Genomic DNA, 23,963 nt, shown 5'->3' on the forward strand with positions numbered 1-23,963 from the left:
TGATCCTTGTGGCACACCACTGATTACCCCAAATTTTGCAGACTCACATCCCCCATATACCAGTTTTTGATATCTGTCAGTTAGCTATCCTCTTATCCATGCTAATATTTTATAATCCATTCCCATATTCTCCAATTTATGCAACAAGTCTTCCATGCTGTATTCTGTAAAAAGCCTTTGCAAAATCCAAAGTATCATGGTGTACTCATTTCTTTTGTCTAACTCAGTGGTAACATTATTATAGAATGTGATCAAGTTGCACAAACATGACACCCCCTTTTTTTTTTATGTTGCTTCCACTCATAAAAGGTTACTTGCAAACTTATAGTACAGTGGGACAGCTAAGGAATATTTCCCCTATATTTTATTAATTTTTTACATAGTCCGAAAACCCTACTCTAGAGACCAAACATGGAACTTTTTCAAGACACTTCAGACCTCTAATAAGTGGAACAGTAGTCCCACACTGGGAGATGAAATTTATATTCCACCTAAAGACAATCGCAAACATCCATACCCACAGCGGGATTTGAACTTGCAGCCTGATGGTCGGAGCATGGGTATGCTTCAGTCCTTGCAACACCCTCGTGCAATGCAATTACCATACATTCTTTCCACTTCTGTGGATTCTTCCCTCTTCTGAGACTCAAATTATACTGCCTGGTCAAAGGAATAGCCAGTTTAGAAACAGAACACTCTTTGAGCAACAGCTCTAACACCTTATCCTCATATACCTGAGTTTCTTCATCCAGTGAACAGGTAGTAATGAGTGCAGTGTTGCATACACCAGGTTGATAGCTTTTAGCAAAATGGACACTCAGTTGTTGAACAACCTCATCTACATCTGTCACCAAGAGTTATTTTTTTGCAGTCATTCTCTCTTTTACTTAAGCAGAGCTGTCCAAAGCACTACTTTAAGTGCCGTGGGCCGGATGAGGCCAGCGGTGCGATTTTGTGCAGCCCTCATTGTGGGTTTTGATTTTCGTGAGAGAAAAAATAAAATAACAATTTGAATCGAATGCGTATTAGATATTTTAATTCTATCACTAATCGATAATCTCGATGCTGGTAATTTTATTTGGTGTTTTTACATCACTATATACCCAGGCGTTTTTCAAATATTAGATGTGTCAAAAAAGCTTTCTTACACCGTTTTGTTCCAGTGCGCATGCTTCGGGCGCTCCCGGGGAACATGAGCGCGCAATTGGTGTTGTTCGTTTGTTCAGCTGTCACGGTTGTGTCGCTGCTGTTCACCATATTACTAGATACACATTGTGATGCGGCCCTTGAATAAAAAAAAAATTTTTTTTTAATGCGGCCCTCGGATTACCTAAGGTTGGACAGCCCTGACTTAAAGCATAACAGTATGATTATTTTGGATCATATCATGCAGAGCCAGTTTCATTTCACACTCAGACTTAGCTTTACATACAACAGCTATAAATCTTCTGACTGCTCCTTATAATTTTCAACCTTCCACGTCATCCTTTTCTTATGAATCTCTTGCATAATACACATTTCTATTTCTCTCGTACCCTGTTTATTCTTCAAACTCTAGGGACACATTCTGACATTGCAACCATTAGGTAATGTTTAAATGCTTCTTGTGCACTGTCGATATTCTTCCCATTCAGCACCAATACCATGCTGCATGTGATACTTTCCTGCTTTGTAGTTCAGCATGTAATATTTACATTCTGACATTGCAACCTTTAGGTAATTTTTAAATGCTTCTCGTGCACTGTCGATATTCTTCCCATTCAGCACCAATACCATGCTGCATGTGATACTTTCCTGCTTTGTAGTTCAGCATGTAATATTTTCTGAAAGGAACATTCATAAACTTAGCCACTTCCCAACTGAGTATTTGTTAGTACCACATGATCACTCTCACCAACCAGAGGCAGAATAGGTATGTCTTTATTGAAAGATAAGTATTCTGCCTCCTGTTATGTCTTTAACTGAACCCCTCTCCAACACAGATCTAACACTGTTTGACCTTGAGTTTCTTCTGTCACATGCGACTTGAGGAAGTTGTCCCACATCAGCTCATTAAATTCAATTTTGTTCTTTTTACGAGATTCTACTGCTACCCAGTCAATGTTCTGATAATTATACGTTCCATTATGATTACTCTTTTTGCAATCATCGTCTTTATTTGGTGACCCATTTCTGATCATTTATGTGTGCTTCATTTATGATCTTTGTCACTAGATCTGAAAGAGCCTCCGTAGCTCAGTCAATATAGACAAAGCCCTTTGGTTGGAAAGACCTGGGTTCGATTCCCATCCATGATGTGAGGAACTTTTATCTGATTTCATTCGGAAACTCAGTTTTTTTATCCCTCACAGGCAAACTGGCCCATGAACACACACACACAGATCTACAGTCATAAATACATACTTAGTCCCTCACTTGGAGGGACGGTGGAGGAAATAGGGGAACCTCATACGAATAAATAAGCTAGGTCTGAAACAACAATATATTTGACTTGTTAGAATCCACCTCTCACCAGATGGTGAGAGGTGGATTCTAAATACTCCAATTCACTGTCACATGAAAAACTGTTACTAGTATTAAGTCACATCTGAACCTTAACTTGATTCAAGTCATGCAATATCATCAGTAGCACACTCCTCCTCTACTGTCTATCCTTTCTAGAAAAAACTATCCTGTATAATCAATACCATTTAGTATCTATGTGTAGTATTTAAAGTCCATTTGCATTTGTGGAATATACGCACATACATAAAGCTGGCTGCAAAAAATTGAGATTAGGTCTGATGAACATCATTGTTTTCCAAAACTAACAGTCAGTTTAGATGATTCTGCAGGAAGGGCTCTATCGGCTTATTTGATGCTTCCTACTTTAGCATGCTTTATAAAATGGTCCCCCCCCCCCCCAAATCATTACCAGTATCATTAATGAACAAATTGAAGGAAGGTAAGTTAAGAGTCCTCTAGCCCATTAGTTGCCCTCCTTTTTCATTCAACCTACCATTTATCCTGGTATATGTCCATCAGGTTTACCCTCTTATCCTTGACACTTTTTCCCCTCATAAGGCTTCAACCAAACATATAGATACATTATTTTTGATAATACAAAAAAAATAAAAATAAAATAAATAAACAAACAAAAGATTAAATATTGAGGAGTGATAGGTATGGGAACACATTCTGATAAATAGGGATGGTTGTCTTGTTCTGATCATGAATTATCATCCTTAATTTTTATACACCCAAACCTCCACTCAGTAAATACAGAATATCTCCACTGATCTGTTAGGCTCTACATCATCCACTAAGATGCTATAAACATCAGAAATACAGGCATTTCTAAATTGCTTGCCGTGGTCCTACCATCTATTCTCAGCGTGATAGAAACAGCATGATAATAAATTTTGCCCTGCAGAGAATGCTAAATGTTTTAATGTGGGAGACCAACCAGCTGACTTCTATGCATGTCAAAGGTGGAAGGATGAAAAAGTGATACAAAAGATAAAGATCAAACAAAGCATATCGTATCAGGATTCAAATAGGAATCTGGCTATCACACCACCTACCTGAAATTTGCTTATGCTGACAAGATGACAGTCAGAACTATCAGAAGACACAAATCCATATGTCTATTCTGCATCAATTAATATCCATATACCATACCTTAACTTTATTATCTTGGGTGCTTCTCTTTGGATTGCATTAATTGCCCAACCTATTATGAGTTCACTCCTAAAATTTTGCTCACTGAGGATCCACTTTTCAAGAAAATTGTGACAAGGTCATTTATGAGAAAAAAACCTCTAGACATTTGCCACAGATATTTTCATATCCCCTGATTGCAAATTAAACACAAGAACTGATCCTACCATGTCAGAAGATGTATTAGAGAAGAAATGGACTCTTGACTAACGTACTTCTCAAAATCAATTCACAAACACAAGCCAGTCAAAAGTAAGCTTCTTGAAAATCAGATAAGTCTACGAAGCCAAAAGAACCTGGAAATACTTGTAGTGGAACTCTTGTGAATTCCTTCAAAATATCAGTGATAAAGGTTCTTCTGCCAAAACATAAACCTGGTAAGGACCTTAAGTCATTTCATTATTTGTAAGGACAGAACTGGTGATGGAGGAATTACTATCCTTGTGATAGCATCTCTAGATTAACTACTGTTCTAGAAGTAGTAGCAACTGCTCCATTCTGCCTCCCAGTGGGATTTCTTATTATATTGTTTAATTTATTTGCCCTGGTTTCTGAGTTAAATCAGATCCAATCCCATATTGCAACTTCCTTAGTCAGTACTTCTTGTGGGTGACTTTAATGGGAAGAATAGTCTGTGAAGTAGTTCACATGCATGAGTTAAGTGGGTATGATTGCTGAGTGTATGTCTAACAATAATGATCTCTCTCTCCCCCTTCTTATTGATGGATGCAATAGATCTTACAATCTACTATTCTTCCAGTATACCCATGGAATGTCAAAAATGACATATATATACCAGATGATCAAAAAAGTAACAGAAAAAGTAAAAATTCAATCATTCGAAAAGTATAGACAATAGCACGATGCATTTTCACAAAAATGCACAGAAAGACATGGTTTTTTTTTTAATAACTAAAAATGTTATTGCCAGAATAGTTACATTTGCCACCGACAGGGGGTGCTTCAGTTGTGTCAGTAGTTTGTGCAGTGGCGCAGCACAGTTCGCAACGCAGCTTGGATTACAAATGTCGATTTGATGGCCGTCAGACGTGGCACAGCATCGAAGAGGGTTTCAGCTGTGATTCCTGTCACATGATGGTGAATAACTTCTTTCAACATGGCCAATGACGTTGGCCGACTTCTGTACACCTGTGACTTCAAGTAGTCCCATAACCAAAAGTCACAAGGTGTAAGGTCTGGAGACCTTGGTGGCCATTCGTGAGGGAAAGCGACTGAGGAAATGGTCATTGCCAGATGTCGATCACAGCAGGTGCTGGACAGGACCTGTGATGTGCAGAGGCGCTCCATCCTGCATGAATGTTACACTATAGAGCGCTTGCCTCTCTTGCAAGGAGGGAATGATGCTGTCTCTTAAAAATGCTGCATAACACTTGCCTGTGACAGAAACAGTTCAAAATGTACAGCTGTGGACTTCCTCAAAGAAAAAGGGGCCTATAATTAATGATGCAGTGATCCCGCACCACGCTGTCACCTTTGGCTGATGCAAAGGGGTTTCCACAATTGCTTGTGGATTCTCTCTCTCTTGCCTAGATGCAGCAGTTGTGTGCATTTACACTTCCATTAAGCGAAAAGTGCGCCTCGTCAGGACATTTGACAGCCAGTCCGCATTGTTTTCCATCTGTTGAAAAGCCCAGTTTGCAAATTCATGATGTCTCTTGAAATCGGTTGGTTTCAGTTCCTGTATGTGTTGGATTTTGTAAGGATACCTCTTGACGATGATCCTGAGTGATCGCCACACAGTCCCGTACGAAATGCCATTTCATCTTGAAATTTCATGCGCACTGGGTTTTGCTGCACATGGGAAATGTGCAGCTTCTGCACATTCCCATCTGCGGAAGCTGCCGATTGTGTGTCGGTCTCATGTTCAACCTCGTACACAACTGCAGTAGTTTTTTTGGGTCACCCGCTTCTTGCACGTGCTTCCAAACTGGCAGTGTCCTCAAACCTTATCATCATAGCTATCAGTGAGGAACGAGACATCGGTCCCTTTCCATTCTAATACCCTGCATCGAACGATAGATGCACAAAGCCGCACTTGCACATTCGGAGTTCTGATAATACAGCTTAACTAAAAGTGCTTTATCTCATAACGATAACATGCCTCACCTTGGCACAATGTTTAACTTGGGTAATAAACGTTAACTGCTGAAAGCGTAACTTCAGTATTCGCTACATCTGAAATTTACGTACCTCACGGTTTAAATAACAGGCAGCAGCTCCGGGACTGCTACAGTGACATATAACTATTCTGGCAATAAAATTTTTTGTTATTAAAAAAAATCCCATGTCTTTCTGTGCATTTCTGTGAAAACCGAATTGTGCTACTGTCTATACTTTTCGAATTATTGAATTTTTTTTTTTTTTTTTTTTTTTTTTTTTTTTGATCACCCAGTATATTGATCATTTTTCCATGATTTGCACTATATTCTCACAGGAACTATGTTTTCCTACACAGATACCCAGGTGGAAAATTGACTGGGCTAACAAATATGTTTTCTCATCTTGTGAAATTTAATGCCTGAGGCAGTCATCCAAACACTTATCACTAAAGTGGTGATGTATGTTAAAGGATTGTATTATCCAAGCAGCAGCAGCAACAACTGCAATTCCAAAAACATTGACTTTCACAACATCTAAACCCATGGCAGAGCCTTGAGTGCCAAGCAGCAAAAAAAAGATAAGACAGAGCATAGTGTATATATCAGAAATGCCTACTACATCAAATCTAGCTTTTAAATGTGCTTTGGCCACAGTCCGTTACATTGCCCATCAGATTCAAAAACAGTCTTGTTTACATCATCTATCAATCATGTAGTCAGTGCAAATGTTGTATGGAATAAAATCTGGAAAATGAAAATTAGATATAGAAACACGGCATTCATTTACCCTGGAATGTAATGGATGTATAGTTGCTGAACCCTGAGCAATTGCAGAAGCTTTAATAGAATCTCAGCAACTTCTTCATTTCCTCCTGAATTTTTGATATTGAAAGAACAATAAGAGGAACAGTGACTAACTTTTCTATAAATGGATTAGAGCTGTGCAATCAGCCATTCATTTAACTAAAAGAAAAGCACTTTTACTTTGTCATGTGCCATAAGGTCTCATCCAGTATAAATTATATTCGACCCATCATCTGTGGATTACCCTTTTACTGTACAAATACTTATCAGTGAGGAGAATTTCCAGATGTATAGCATAAGTCAATTGTCATTGCATTTCCAAAACCTGGAAAAGATTCAACACAAGTAACCAATTACCATCCTCTTGCTGTAAGCAGCTGTCTTTCTAAGATATTGGGGAAACTATGGTTAATACCAGACCTCTTTGGTAGTTAGAAAGCAGAACCTTTTCTCCAGCACAGGGGTGTGGCTTTTGTAGACAATGATTGACATCAGCCCATTTGGTCTGTCTAGAAGTCCGTAAGAAATGGATTCCTGAAATATGAACTTCTGGTTTCCGTTTTCTCTGACATGGAAAACTTTGACACACTTAAAGATATATTAAAAGACCTCTGCAATCTAGATCTGAAGGGATATCTTCCTGTTTTTATTAAAAACTTTCTCTCTGGCTAAATCCTCTTCTTATTCCTAGTGGAAGACATTATCCCAGCCATATGGTCAAAAAGAGGGTGTTCCCAGGGCACAGTCTTAAGTGTGACATTGTTTGTCATAAGAGTAAAGCTTTTTGTTATTCTGAGTTTCAGATTTTCATGTAACAAGAAAATCATTAAAAAGCAAACTAATTATGCGTTCATGGATTCAGATTTTCAACTGAAAAAAGTGTATGTACACTTCTGCTGAAAACATATTTTTTATCCAGACCCAGAGTTAGACAATAGAAGACAAGTTGTTAGGATTTATTTTTGATAGAAAGCATACATTGCTTGCACAGATACTTTTCAGCTAAGGAGAAACGTGTAAGGGAGCATTGAATATAATCTGTAGAATGGAGTGCTGCTCAAGTTCTGGTCCAAAGTCTGTTTCTGCATGTGAAAGAGAGAGATGTTGAAAGTTTTTCCACTTGGTTATATTATAAATTAAAGATGCCAAGAAATTATATTCTTGGTTTCATCCTTTATCCAAGTATAAGCAAACAAAGTTTGCACGTTAAGTAACTTCATGACAGGGCAATTCCTATATAGAGAAGAGAAGCTAATGATTTCACATTGGGTTGCCTTAGTATCTCATAATACAATGCACATATGTTTACAGAAATATATAATGCTATGCATTATGGGAAGCTCCACTACCTAGAACAGTTTCGACCTTGATTGACGTCTCATCAGTAGAGCCAGACCAGAAGTGATACCAAGGTTGAAGTAATGCAGAAGTCACGTTTCCATATACAAGTAGTCTCTCTATACCAATGGTTTGAGAACTGGGACCATTTGGTTGTGCTTCTGGTTTTCCTAATCATGTTTGCCTCCAATCAAATTCCACTTGAATGCAGTAAATATACTGCTGAGCTGCCTGCCATCCATATTGTACTTGTATGCATAAAAGAAAATCACTAACAAAAAATTATTTGTACAGACTGAGTGTTTTTTTCAGGCCATCTCCTTTCCATCACACATCTAATGTTTTATAATTATTGTATCGAGTGATGGTTCTTAATTTAATGTTTGATTGTGCTTAATACCCAACCACATTGGAATCGAGAGAAAATAAAAAAATAAGGCTGCAATGTAGTTCCTAGTCAACTTGCACTTTTTTCACATATTTCTCAAGATCCTGTATAAACTACACACATCATCCTGAAAAAAACACTCAACGAGTCTGTACAAATCATTTTTTGTTAGTGATTTTATTTTACAATAAGAGTAAAGTTAATCAGTGATAGTCATCCTGGCAGAAAACACTTGCACATAAATTGCATAAGATTAAGCTTTTGTAGTTCAGTCTACATAGAAACAGAAAAGAGGAAGTTTAGCCCCCTTCCCCATTTGAAGAGGTTTTTACAGATAAAAGATTTGATATGTATGCTAAAATCAACTGTTATTTCAGTTATGAATCTGCTAACATTTTTGTGTAAAAGTATCACAATGTTTATGAAATGCACTCTTTACAATTGTCTGTTATTTCCTAACTTCTCTCTTTTAGCATTATATGTTCAGCTCCTTACCGTTTCAGGGTTTGATCTGCTATTTAAAAAAATTTTTAAGTGCTAGAGAATCCAAGTATAACATTGTGCTTGGATACCATTTTACCCTCTGAAAGGCAATATTTCATGTCCTTCGCAAAAAAAGGACAAATAGCTATTACCTACTGCATCAAGTACTGCACATGCACTCTGAACGGTGCAGAAATGGTAAATTTGAAACAAAAATTACTTTTTTTAAAATACTTATAACAAAAATAATAAATTCAGAATTTTGAAAAATTGACTTTTAATGAGTAGCAATAATTTCAGGACTATCAGAGAATAAAGTTCTTACACAGTATTAATATATTTTAAAAGTTTACAAGTTCAGTGAACTATCACTAAATTATTATTATTATCTGAGACCTCCAGGGAGGCTGTAAATTATCCAACCCAGCTATCATAACCTACCCTTGAATTCATTCACACTAGATGCATTCACTACCTGTAAGGGCAAATTATTCACTCACTCACTGCTCTCTGGGAGAAAAACGTAGCTCTTATCCCTCTTGATTACAAATAAATTTAACTTTCATGGATGCCCCAGTGTTCTCTCCCCACCTTCCATATAACGAAAAATTTCATCAGTTGAAATGCTATAACACCCATTCAAAAGTTTATAGACCTCTATCATATCACCCCTCATTCTCCTGTTAACCAGAGTCTGTAATCCACATATTCGCAATCTGTCCTCATAATCTAAATCCCATAATCCGGATATAAACTTTGTAACTCTTCTTTGCACCCTTTCCACAGCTTCTTTATCCCCTTGGAACCCGGGAGACCAAATCTGCGCACAATAATCCAAGTGTGGTCTTATCAAAGCCTTATAAAGAGGCAAAATTACTTCCTTATCCTTACATAACAAGGTTCGCTTCAACATCGCAATTATCCTCTGAGTTGTATTTGCAACTTTTGCTATATGACCTTTGAACTTTAAATTCTTATCTATCAATATATAAAATAGTGGTATTAATAATAAAGCTTGTTTGTTACATTCTGGGAAAGCTGAACAATCATGTTCACTATTAGCTACTGGATATATTAATCATATGGTAGAGAACAAAGTTTGAGAACTTTTTTACATTTTTATCAGTTTATTAAGCACTGTTTTTGATTTCTAGATTTTAATATTTTGAATGTTTTATATAATCTGGCATAATACTTGCTGATTTTCACTCAGATTATGTTTAAAGGAAGAAATGGATTTCTACAGAACTCTAGTTATTAACCAATATTTTGTGTTTGTCACCAAGATATCTTCTTAGGCACACATGGATATAAGACAGTGCTTCCCAAACTTCTGGATGTCAGGGCCCCCTTTGGAAAAATTAAAATATTTCATGGCCCCCCTCGAAAAACAATCGTAATATAGACATATATTATTATAATATTTATTGTATTTATATTCAATACAAAACATACGCAGCGAATATTGCAAAAATCAAATGCTAATATTACATTTTTAGCATCTGACATGGCACATTATCTCATATTTTTATATAGATAGATATATTGCTATTGTACATTTGCAGTACAAGCATATGAAACGTAAAACGATTAGTAATAAAGAAAGAATTAAAAACATAAAAGAAGTTTAATAATTTAATGTGATGGATGTGTTTCAATACTGCTACACAAAAAGTCTGTATCAGGTGAAACATTTGAAACTGCAATTCTTAGATTTCTGTTTTGAAATGAAACTTATACGAATAAGCATAAATTTACTAATATTCATTAAGCGCCGAAATACGCAGGAAGCAAAATTTGAACCTTCACCAATGTGTGATTTTTTTCGATTAAAATATGAAAAATAACAAAAAAAATAATAATAAATAATAAAAACTAAATACGTTTCTTTTAAAGATTAAAAAAAACCTACTTAGTCTTAAAAGATTTTCGATTTGTTTTCATTATTTCACGGCCCCCCTCAACAAAACGTACGGCCCCCCCAAGTGGGCGACGGCCCACAGTTTGGGAAGCGCTGATATAAGATATGTAAGCTGGTACAATATCAGGAAAGCAAACAGAAAATTCAGTCTTTCATATTTATATCTCTATAATAAAGATATTTTTCCCTACTTAATCTGGTATCTTATGTCAATGGCAGGTCTAACAGCTTCCAAAGCTGTTGATGTAAATAATGGAAGTATTTTCTAGATTCATCTAGTCAAATATTAACTTCTTCCAGTGTCCTATATAGGATATCTGAATTTTTGAGAATCCTATTTTCTGAACTCTCTTTTGAAATGAATCAAATGTTTTATTAGGAAATGGAAGTTAGCCTGTGAAAGGAAGACTGATTGCTACTGGCCATACTGTGCACTAAAGGACAAGGAGCATATTGGATTTCTCAATTCTTTTGGTTATACTGTGCTTTTTTTTAACATAGTCTCTGGAGTCATATGAAAAGCTAAGCAAACTGAAAGCTGAACGTGGTTTGTTTGACATTTCTTTCTGGAAGATGCATTTAGCAAAATTATGGCTAACAGATATATAAATTAACATACTGATGTGAGGTGCTTGTAAAAGTATACAATACAAAGGATGGAGTGACATGTGATATTAATTCAGATTTTTTTTAACCAAAAAAAAATAAATAAAAGATTCTGCTTAAAAGTCAAGCTATTGGAAGCTCATTAGCATATCTCTTTTAAACTTGTTATTTATCTTATCAATTCATTATGCATTCTCATATCTTTAGTGTTTGTGATAATCCCTGAATAGTGCTTCAAGGGCTTAATATTAAATATGTTTTTAACCAGTCTTTAAGCAAACCTGTTTTGCTTTATATCTGAACTCTTTATAATATACGTGAGATTAATAAGTCTTTATTTGTGTTACTTTGTTATACAAGAAAAAATACATTTCGTATCCCAAATGTAATTTTAGCAATTTTTTTTTTTAATTTCCTTTTCACATTTGTCCTTGATGGTAGGAGCATATTTGGAACAGCAGCATATTTTGCTTGTGATTTTATATACAAGATAGGTCCCAAAAGTTTCCAGCCTGATATACAAAATTTGCACCAATTTTTAAATGTCATGACGGATAGCACCTTCTATGGGGAGGTTAGTGTACCAGTTTTAACTCTCTACCTGCATCATTCAGTCGAAGGCACTCATTTGACTAACACGTGGTACGTTAAGTGGCTGTAGTGCTAAATACGAGTACCACATGTGATAAAGTTTTTCACCAAAGAAGGGCTTTCTCTGAGTGCTATCAAACGGCAATTGGATGGTCTTTATGGGGAAGCTTCTCCTTCATATTCCATCGTGAAGGAACGGACTAAAAGTTTCATCTAGGAAGAGAGAGCATTGAAGATAATCCTCATAATGGTCAACCTGTGAAAATGACTGAGGAAAATGTCTCTCTTGTTGAGAAGGAACTGCTCAATGACAGATGACTGAAGCTCAAAGAAATCTTTGCAAGTTGGGGCTTTCTATAACAATCGTCTTTCATATCATTCATTAGAAGCTTCATATGACGAAGGTGAGTGCCCCACCTTCTCTCTTCAATTCAGAAAAAGCATCGTGTGAACTGTTTCTTCAAGTTTTTAGAGCTTTGCCAAGGGAATCAGAGAGAAGTGCTGGAATCCATTGTCACTGGAAATGAAACCATGGTCCTTTATTATGATCCTCTTTCCAAAAGAGAATCCATGGAGTGGTGCAAAGTACTCAGTCCACCAAGAAAATCATGTCAACAATCTTTTCGTATTGCTGGAGAATTCTCTTACTTGACTTCATGGAAAGGAATACCACTGTGAATGCAGGATATTATGCTTCACTCCTACACAAACTGTGCAGTGCCTTAAAGGAAGAGATGAGGAATGCTGAGTCGTGGTGGTGTTCACCTGCTTCACGACAATGCTCCAGTCCATACAGCTATTGTTGTGAAGGATTGTGGCTTCCAGGAGATTGAACACCCATCCTACACCCAGTGACTACTACCTCTTCTCAAAACTGAAAAAGATGCAGTTTTAGGCCATTTTGCAGACAAAAGTACAGACTATTTTTTCAAGTGCATCGAAATGTTAATTCAAAGATGTGAAAAGTGTGTTGAAGTAAAGGGATATTATGTTGAAAAGTTGACACAGTTTTCTTTCTTTCACCTCTTAAAGTTTGTCAGGCCAGAAACTTATGGAACTACCCTCTTATTATAATTAGAAATGTTATTTGTCTGTGTATTGTATCAATATCAAAACACTGCATTCTTTTGATTGCAGTGTTTTGATATTGATATCAAATTTGATATTAGAAATCAGATGTTAATGTTTAATTTAAAATTAAACATTAACATCTGATTTCTAATGTATCTTTGTTTTTACATGACAGCCATGTAGTAGCTTATATAAATTTAATTTTATATTTCTATATAGGGTTAACACTGGGTTTTCACTCTGTGGTGCTTAGCACTCAATCTCCTGACTTTTGAGGTAATGTTCTTCTGTATCCTTTCCTTTACAATGTGATCAGCATTCATTTTAGACAAATTATGGACTCTACAACAGTGTTAGAAATAATAATTTTAATTTCCCACTGTTTCGCCCTTCATATTAAGGTCATCTGGAGTACACACACACACATATATACAGGGTGTTCGGGATAAATTTGACATATTTATAATTAATTATATTTTTCCGTAAGTTACATGTATTAACACACACTTCTCTTCATTTAAAAGTTTGGACCCTTCTTCATTCATATACAAGATGTCAGAAAGGATGGATAGCTGGAACCCACCTGAATCATGGAAGAGAATAACTTGTATCATGATGATTCGTGCCCGCCATCAAAATAAGGATATTACGACTGCTGCCCAATGCTCCCTGAATACAGTAAAAACAATCAGGCATGAACTAGAGACTTGCAATGGTGACTACGAGGATGTAGCAAGAAGAAAGATCCCTAGCAGACGATCTGATTGCGTTCGTACAGCAGAATTCCTCGCAAATCTGCAGGAACAGGTGTTGAAGAACCCTGGCATTGGAATTCGGGCTTTGTTCGTGGAGTTGCTAACTGTAGTCAAGCCCTGGATAACAAGGGTAGCCAATGGTAGGCCGTATGTATGGCAGCAGGATTCGGCCCCTTGCCACACCTCTGGGAAAAGTCAAAAATGGTTGTCTGAAAATTTCTACGACTTCACCAGTCCAAATGTTTGGCCTCCAAACTCCCCAGACCTTAACCCCATGGATTATTTTGTATGGGGCGCAGTTGAAAAAGACACCAATCGCACTTCCAGTAATACAAACGCCCAGTTAATGGATAAAATTAAAACAGTTTTTGCGGTCCTTCCCAGGGAGACTGTAGCATCAGCTTGTTCGAGGTTCCGAAGCAGAATTGAAGCTGTGATCGATGCTAATGGTGGTTATTATGAGTAAATTTTGTTGATAGTATTGTAATTAACTCTGCCTGTAATGTTTTTTTGTCAATTCATTAAATTTAATAGATACAAAGAAGATTTTCTTTTTCCTTACGAAACTGTCAAATTTATCCCGAACACCCTGTATATACAGAAACAAGCTATATTACATTTCACAGTATGCTAAAGAGACAATGATTTGATCAACGGTTATTCTAATGGCCTGACCTCTGGTGAAAAATTTAGATTCAATTAAATTAAAATAACTGAAATAAAATAAAATAACTACATTAAAGCTATATTCTATTTAAGACAGCATCAGGGAAAAATTTTTCCCATAGATAGTTTTATTACAGCAAAACGATGTCCTAATTTAACATGAGAATTGTTATATTAGATTTAAGAATCATGGATTAACTATAGTCCTATTTATAATTAACTCTTAGGGAGAAAGGTTATGTGGGTAGAATATGTGCATTCCATATTCTTGGGATTTTTAGACCATCGTTATTGTTAACAACTTATTAATTATCGAATAAAAAAGAAAACACAAAAGCTACTTAAATCAGTCACTTCTTGACCCTAAGACACACTTAAAAAATTACTTCTGCATTACGCTTGTTCCCTGAGAATTTACGGTTTACCAAAGATTCTAAAACAGAACATACCGCTCCAGCTGATAGTTGAAGGTATAGACAGCCAGAATTATCACCTAGCCAAGAAACTAGCATCAACACTCAAGGAGTTGGTTCTATTACAGCTCTCTTTGTGCATGTACTATGCTTTGGCTATTTTGTGTGGTAAAACACTTTCTATCTACAAAAAAAGAGAAGGCACAGCCTTGTGCTCACCATAATCCCCTCCCCAATTGCTAACTTTTATATGGAATATTTTGAGCAACATGCTCTAGATTCCTCTCTTTTAAACCTAAAGTCTGACTTAGATATGTCGACGATGTTTTTGCTATCTGGTCCCATGGCTGCCAGACATCAAACATTTTCCTCGGCCACCTAAACAAACAACACAAACGTGTTCAATTCAAAATTGAGATTGAAAATCAGAACACACTTCCTTTTCTAGATACACTTGTCACACATCTTCCTTGTGGCAGTCTTTCCTTCACTGTTTACCAGAAATCTACACATAAACTCCTACCACCACCCAACACAAAAACTAGGCATCATTAACACACTAAAAAAACAGGGTTTTGAAGATTTGCTCCAATGAACAAGCACTTAAAGATGAATTAAAAATTATCAGCAATACCTTTGTAAAAAATGGCTACAGCCAAAATACCATCAACAAAATTCTTCACAAGACCTGATTAAAAACAAAAATAAACTACTAGACTACAATAAAACTGTAACCATTCCATACATTAAAGGGATATCAGATAAAATAAACATAATACTACAACCTTAAAGCCACCTTTAAACCTCCTGCAAAATTAAAGAACTTATTCAACTCATCCACTTCCTCTGCTGGCCCACCCTGGAGTATACCATATTCACCGCACCTGTAATATGCCCTATATAGGAGAAATAGGATGCACAATTCCTATCAGACAAAAGGAACATAAACAGCACGTTGAATTTAATAACTATGGTGAAGCTGGCCTTTCTGATCATGCCCTTAATACTTTACATAGAATTGACTGGAAAAGCATCTATTGTTTACTTCACACCAAAACGTGGTGTGAACATAAATTTAAGGAGGCTTGTAAAATTCTTATTAACCACCCTAACTTAACAGTAATGATTGTCTAAAAATCCCAAGAATATGGAAGGCGCATATTCTACCTACTTAACCTTTCTCCCTGAGAGTTAATTATAAATAGGACCATAGGTAATCCAGGATCTTAAATCTAATATAACAATGGCCATGTTAAATTAGGACATCATTTTTGCTGTAATAAAACTATCTATATGAAAGAATGTTTCTCTGATGTTGTCTTAAATAGAATATAGCTATGATGTAGTTATTTTATTTGATTTCATTTATTTATTTTAATTTTACTTTCACTAGAGGTCAGGCCAGTAGAATAACCGTTGATCAAATCATTCTCTCTTTAGCATACTGTGTGAAATGTAATATAGCTTGTCTCTATATATATGTGTGTGTGTGTGTATACTCCAGATGATGACCATAATATGAAGGTCGAAACATCGACAAATTAAAATTATTTCTAACACAGTTATAGAGTCCATAATTTGTCTAAAGTGAATATTGTTCTTCTCTATATTTAATTAGTAGATTTTTTGCATGAATTATACTTGTAATTTACATAGATTTCTGTCAAATTTTTTGTCAGTAATATACGTAAATATGGAATGCTAATTAACTCTATAACACCCAAAGTTTTAATTTCTTAATATCTCCAAATTTTAATACTGTAAAATTAAGTAAAGATATAAATAATTGTAACATAAAGACCAAAAATACATATTTGTTCTAGGGAAATTTTTATTACTAGTTGAGTATACTAGAAAAATGACTAGTTTCACAACACCTATAATTTGTTGACTTCTTCAAAGCCTTTCAGTTGGAGAAATGAAGAAAGTAGCTGGTGTTAAAACAGAAATAAATCATCAAAAGAAAAACAATCCAGCACAATTCAAATGTGACTACAGTAATGCATAGCATTCATTTTCTTCAACACCTGGAATCAACATTACCTGTTTGGAAAAGGTGCTTTATTCTTCAAAGAAAAGCAAATGTTATCCTCAAGGCTGAGAAGGGAGATGCAAGTTGTTACATCACTAATTACAGTTCTAAAATGCTTCTCATGCTTGTAGACTCCTCCATTTACTTGCATCCAACCTGTGCTATAGATGGAAAGATAAATGAATTACTCTGGAACATGTCTCTTCACCTCATAATTCTAAGGATGTATGGTTCTCCTACAATTCAGGGGGGGGGGAGTGACATTCTATTAAGAGCAATCATTGAGTGCATCAGCTCATCAACTTATTATCCAAACATCTCATTGGTCTGCTGCAAAGTCCCATCAGGAACTCTGACTCTTATAACAAGAATTCAACTCATTTTATTCAAAAACTATTGAATGTTGATATCTCACTATTAGACATCCTTTCCCTTTTCATCATCATCCTAGTTGAAGTGCTTCACCTAATTAATGATTTCATCTCACCAAATGTCACTAGACTATTCAAACGTTGCCTCCAGTCTTGATTCAATTATCTTCAGTGGAACGGTGGGTCTTATAGACAGTAGTTTGGGTTGGCAATGAGCAGTCACTTATCAACCCCTCACACACACACACACTGATCTCTTCATAGAAAACTTAGAGACGTGTTTTGTAGGCTCATGTGATATTGAAACCTGCTATTTGGGGTGGGGGGGGGGTATATAGATGACATTCACAGTCTCAAAATATCTTTTTCAGCTTGCAGCATGTCTTCTTTCTTTTAATTCCTTCCATCCTAATATAAATTTCACATTAGTTGGAAAAAGAAGGTAAACTTCCCTTTCTAGATGTTCTGGTCACAAAGAAACCATATAATGGTATTTCGTTAGAAGTTATCTGCAAGCCTACTTATACTGGATGCTATGTTATAAACCAGGCAATTTCTATTTTAAATAATTGAAGACTGACTAAAGGAAGAATTCATATTTTCCTGATTTTTTTCCTCAATGGATGCTCCAGAAACGGTCAATAAGATATTGTTTTCTGACAATTCCTTTCCCAAATCAGAATAGCCAGTACAGTGATTCAGTTTTTATCCCACACTTTGGCAATCTGTCCATCAGGATTGCTACCCCTGCTCTAAGATCCCAACATTTGAATTGCTTTCGGGCCAACTTTTTTCAAATTGTTCATGACCTACTCAGATCTCTGAAGGACAGTGTACCTTTCTATAAACATCCATGTTTGTATAGGATACCACATTCCTTAGCCCTACATTATGCCAGACAAACTGAAATTTTGAATTGAAAAAAAAAAAAAAAAGTCCCAAGTACATCACAAAACAGGAGAAAATGCAGGCTAACTCACCATATATCAACTTTAAATCACACATTTGATTGGGATTGATTTTATTTTTATAATAATTATTATTACTTTTTAAATATTGATACCATACGAGAAATTGAACATTCATGGAACAGTGGTACTTGTAGAGAGCAGTTTGGGTTGACAATGGACAGTCCCTTATCACCCCACCCACACATACAGACTTTTTTTTAAGAGTTGCAGGTTGTAATTATTTGAGAATACATTATGATGAAGGTTATTCCAGAGGACACAAGTGAATGAAATAAAAGAGAAACAGGAGAGGTAGATTCCTTGAGTTGCACGGTAAAGAGGTGCTTGGCCACTTCTGCTCTTTTATTAACAGGTGTAACAAAATGGAGGAATGTTGTTTGCCCAGTTCACTGGAGCAGTGAGCTCCAGAAAAGAGTACTGAAATATTGCATCTGTGAAATGGTGATTGAAGTGAATCTTTAGAGAGGTATCATCTGTGAGCCAAATTGCTCCTCTCTAGATAATTTCAAGAATTTTTAGAGAAGTTTTTAGGTACATAACCCCAAATATGTGAGCAGTGTTCTAAGGAATGGAAGATTTGAAATTTGCATAAAGTTAAGATTTGGTTAGATGTAAAATAGCACCGTGAACAAAAGGGAATACCCAATTTTTTGGATGCTGAAGAAGCCGTTGATATATTTTTATGCCAAGCCCTCAGGAGAGCCCTAAAACTCCGGTAGACCAACAGGCAACAGCGGCATCTGTTCCCATGTAGGGGGAGGCTGAAAGAACCATAAAGGTTGGTTGAATGAGTGCTGACTGTAAATCAAAACAGGATTGAAATCTGGTGCAATGTGGAAGTGCAAAAGAAAAGTACAATATTCCAACTCTGACATTACAGATAAACAAGGTCCACTTACTTGCCTGGGTGTTTAGGATTAACAAGTTGGCCACCAAAAGAAATGCAATAAAATTAAAACCAGAAAGAGGCAAACTTTCAGTAGGAACATTGACAATCCATACTTCATGGGCTCCTTGAAAGCTATACTTAATTCCCAAGGAGATGAGGTGACATCCTTGGATTAGCAGAAATGTCCTGGGCAGAGTCAGGAAGATGAGAAGTAGAAGAATCATCTGGTTTGGCAATAGCATAAAACATGACAGGAGTTGAATTTCTTCTCAGTAAAAGAAGGAGAGATGCATTATTAGGATACAAACCAGTAAATGGAAGAACAATAATGGCAAGATTTGCATTAAGACCATTTAACATCCTAGCAGTTCAGGTCTATTCAACCACTAAAGAAAATACTGAAGAAATAATTATTCTATTACAACTTGGAAATAACCTTGAAATCAGTACCAAAGAAAGATATACTAATTATTTGAGGAGATTGGAATGTAAAGATGGAAAAGAATGATGGGGTAAATATAGAGAAAACAGTGAAAGAATGCTTGAATTTGTCTTGGCATGACATCATAATTTTCAACACACACAATTCAAACAAAAAGACTGCAGGAAGTGAACATGGTGGTTACCTGATGAAAGAACTAAGAACATGCTGGACATGATACTCATGAGCAAGAGATGGGCCACATCAAGTTCAACAGTGAAAAACATTTCAAAGTGCAGACATGGAATTGGATCATAGCTTAGTGATTGCCAGTATCATGTTGAAACTCTAGCAACAAGTGAAGGCACAATTTCAAAGTCAGAGAGATAGGAAAGTGCTTGAGGAAGAATGGAAATCTATTAAGGAAAAGGAACTGAAGGATAGAAATAACAAAGTGGTGTCTGCAATCAAGAAAGCAGTGGAACAAATGTTCCCAGAGACAGAAAAGCTAAAGAAGAGGTGGATCTCACAGGAGGCATTCAAGAAAAAAAGAGCATTGAAGATTAGGGGGAGAGATCTCTGTGGAAATGTGGAAGAACAGTATGCAATAAAGTGAACAAGGCATTTAGAAGAGAGAGAAATCAAAATGGCTAGAGAAACAGTGCTAGGATATCAATAAATGCTATGTGAATACAGGATAAGAAAAATATATAAGCTGATCAGAAGCATTAGCAAGAAATGGAGCCCAAAGCAGAGAACCATAAAAGATGAGAAAAAAAGTGAAGTCCTGATGAACACAGGAGGAAATAGAAGAAAGATGACAAGATACTGCTCAGAGTTATATAAGACACCAGGAAATGTTTAAGTCCATAGAGGTTAATTTATGATGAAATGAGAGAAAAATTGCCACTAAGCACAGAAGGAGAAACAGATTACTGAGGGATGAAGTTGTAAAGGTAGTCAAACATCTGAAGAGCCATAAAAACCCCTAGAATGATGAGAATGCTAGGGAGATGTGAAAAAATGGTGGTGAAGTGATCATCGACCAACTATACTTTTTTTTAGCAATTCATGGGACAAGGGGAATATACCAAAAAAATAGATAAGATTAATTCTAATACCCGTTCATAAAAATGGACTGCAAAAAATACTACATAACAATTCTTGTGGGAAAATTACTTATGATGATATTAATGGAAAGAACCTGTGCACCAAATATTAATGTTTAGATTTATTATGGAGAAAGCTATGTTGTCATCATCAAATTCCTGACATGTACCTCAAGTGATGTACAGGATATTATGATAGTACTACATGAAGAACTTACACTTCCTATCAACAATTTTCCTCCAAATGAATCTGTTATCTGTCAAGGTGCCAACATTATCAGATCTTATATTTCTGTCTTCCAAGAAACTTTTTATTGTATCATTCCACCTATATCTTGGTCTTCCTCTGGGTCTTTTTTCCTGCCAACCTGTCAGAGAACACTTGCTTTGCTAATCTTTCTTCTCCAATTCTGTTTAAGTGACCATACTATCTGAGATTAGCTCTGCTAACACATTTCTGGATGCTAACAATGTCAAGTTCTTTCCTAATATCTTCATTTTTAATATGATATTGCCACTGATGCCATCTGTTCACACCCCTAATCTTTCTCAGGACTCTCATGTCTGCGGTCTCCAGTTTTTGGTCAAGTTTTTAACCCAGCTCTCAGATCCATAAGTTAAAATTGGTTTGAACACTGTACAGCTAATTTAGTGTTTTACTAATTTCTCTCTTATTCCATATAAGTTTTTTCATTTGACTTCCTGTCATGCCAGCTTTGTTCGTTCTGTTATCTATTTTCATATTTAATTTACCATCTTCACTAAAAATTGTGCATAAGTAGCTAAATATTTTACTTGTTCTATAGGTTCTCCATTCATTATACAGTTCATATTTTCAATGTTTCTGCCTATTTTCATTTTCTTTGTCTTATTATTGCTGATTTTCATACCAAATTTATTACAGCAGTTATTCAATTTAGTCAGGAAAGCTTGCAGACTTGTATAACATCATCTGCATAAAGTAAAGAGCTAAGATGAACATCTCTAATTTGAAATTAGGTTTAATACCTCTTTTCTTCATAATGTGATCCATACAGATAATGAATAACAGAGAGTACATCCTTGTCTGATACCAGATTTGACATCAAACCATCTTCTTGTACCTCCTTCAATTGTAACTGCTGACTTGCAACTCCAAGACTATGTATTGTTTGATATAATGCCTCATTGACACCATACAACTGTAGCGTTTAGCTTTTCTCCTGGCATCTTGTCATATGCCTTTTGTAGGTTTGCAAAACTTAAATATAGATCTTTGTTATATTCCCATGATTTCTCAATTATTTGTTGTAAAGTGAAAATGTTATCCTGACAGCCTCTATTTGGCCTGAATCCAGCTTGTTCTTCACCAAGCTTTCCTTCCACAATTTTTCTCAACCGTTTCTCAAGTATACTTTCATAAATCTTACCAGGAACACTCATTAGGAAATACCTCTGTAATTCTCACATTCAGTTTTATTTCCCTTTTTATATGTGGGTACTATGAGCGTGCTACTCTAATCATCTGGAATTCGCCCCTCTGTCCAGGCCTTCTGAACTATGCAGTGCAGCCACTGCAAAACCTTTATACCGCCATACTTAAGCATTTCTGGTTGAATATCATCTACTTCTGCTACCTTTCCACATTTCAGCTTCTGATGGCTTTTTGTACTTCAAGTATGGATATGTATACTGATTGCATGTCTGGTCAGTGTTTTTTACCACTGTGCTATTGTTGGATTCTGATTATGTAGAGATTAGAGTAATTATTATTTGGTTCAGAATCCAACATGATCTTCCATCACAAAGGCTAGACTTGTAAATATTATTTAATGTAAACAACTTATTTTACAAATTAATATTCATATAACTCCTTAATTTTGTCTAATATTTAATTAATTAATCAAAGATATATGTATTAATAATGAAAAGACTGTATTAAATATTATTAAGCTATTTTATTTATTACTATGTTAATATTATAAGAATTTGTATTTGATAAATTAACTGCGTATTATTTGAAATGTAAATATTCCTTATTTATTCCTGTTTGTGAAGTTTAACGTTATGTAATAGCTCAATTTTATTATATTTTGTTTTGTTGTCATGGAAACGTATGTAAGTGAACGAGCATGTTTTTGGAACAGAACTTGGGGAGAAAGCTGAAAGTTTACTAAAAAGGAATTAGTTAAAGAGATCACGAGAAGAATTTAGGCGGGAAAAAACAGATATATAAGCAACGAACGCTGGAATTATTGAGAGATTAGAGCATTAGAGATTTATTAGAGAGAGAAGGATTGGCATTAGGTTGGAAAGCGGGCATTCGGCAATCATAGTGCGATAAAAGTGAGTCGGCAAGTCACTCAAGCAACTAAATAAAGTCTACAAGTTGAGAAGCAGTTAGCTAATAAGTTTCTAAATAACAAATAAAGCAACGGAAGGTAGCTGAGTGACTACTGAATGACTAGCGATACTTTAGTTGAGATTTATTTTCAGGGCCGACCTTTCAAGGACACACTGAAATGTGAAGCATAGTAAGAAGTAACTAGAGAATAAATAGAGGCAACAGGGTTGTGTTTAATGATAGCGGTGTTTAGAATTATAGTGCCTAAAGAATTAATCGAATGCCGGAGAAATGAACAACTGCGCTTATAAAACCTCAAGTTAAAGAATTATTGTATATTGCCCTAATTCAAGAGTAATCAGTAGTGCTTCATACAAGAACATCTGATTATATGTATTGTGCCCGTAAATTAATTCAGTTAATGCTAGAAGATTTATTTTAATGAGTGCTGTTTATTGTTAAAAGTGTTTACAGTTATAAAAAGTGTTTGTGTGTATGTTGATGAAGGAAGAAGATTAACGGTAAGATTATTCCAACTTTAATATTTCTGTTCAGAGAAGTGTGTGAGTTTCATCTTAGAATTCCCTGATGTTAACAGTAACTATCGCGGAGAATTAAAAGAAGCGTAAAATTAAAAGTGTCTGTTTATGAAGAGGTATTACTGCAATTTTTATTGTATTTGGAACTTAAGGAACTATGAAAAGACTGTGATATAGAGATAACAGATTTATCTTGTCAGAGTTTGATTGTACTTATCGGAGAAGCTGAAGTGATTGTGATATCTTAATTACTGATTTGAAGTTAAGTGTAAAATTTATGATTTTAAAATTAAATGTTTGTTTTGTTAATGAAAAGTTGTATTTTGCCTGAATCTCTTTTACTGCACCATTCATCAAATATTCGAACCAAAGCAGGAAAATTAAGTAAGTTAAATATACTCGGCCAGTATATATAATAACATCATATAAAAGAGGATAGTTGTGAGTTGGTTT

The 23,963-nt window shown here is 35.5% G+C and overlaps 1 protein-coding gene across 2 annotated transcripts in view; it reads left to right on the forward strand.

The window, feature by feature from the left end:
- Positions 1-23,963, forward strand: part of LOC150101353 (WD repeat-containing protein 20) — a 156,389-nt gene that overhangs the window by 126,004 nt on the left and 6,422 nt on the right. For both annotated transcript variants that reach the window (XM_090400281.1, XM_090400282.1), the window contains one exon: positions 13,241-13,297. Coding sequence is in view for 1 of the 2 variants with exons in the window: in XM_090400282.1 (XP_090256408.1) it covers positions 13,241-13,246 (6 nt within the window). In the remaining variant the exon portion in view is untranslated. The remainder of the gene's footprint in view (positions 1-13,240; positions 13,298-23,963) is intronic.

This window comes from Typopeltis vanoorti, chromosome 11, assembly GCF_054136105.1.
Source record: "Typopeltis vanoorti isolate ZY-2024b chromosome 11, IOZ_Tvanoo_1.0, whole genome shotgun sequence".
Taxonomy (NCBI): Eukaryota; Metazoa; Arthropoda; class Arachnida; order Uropygi; family Thelyphonidae; genus Typopeltis; species Typopeltis vanoorti.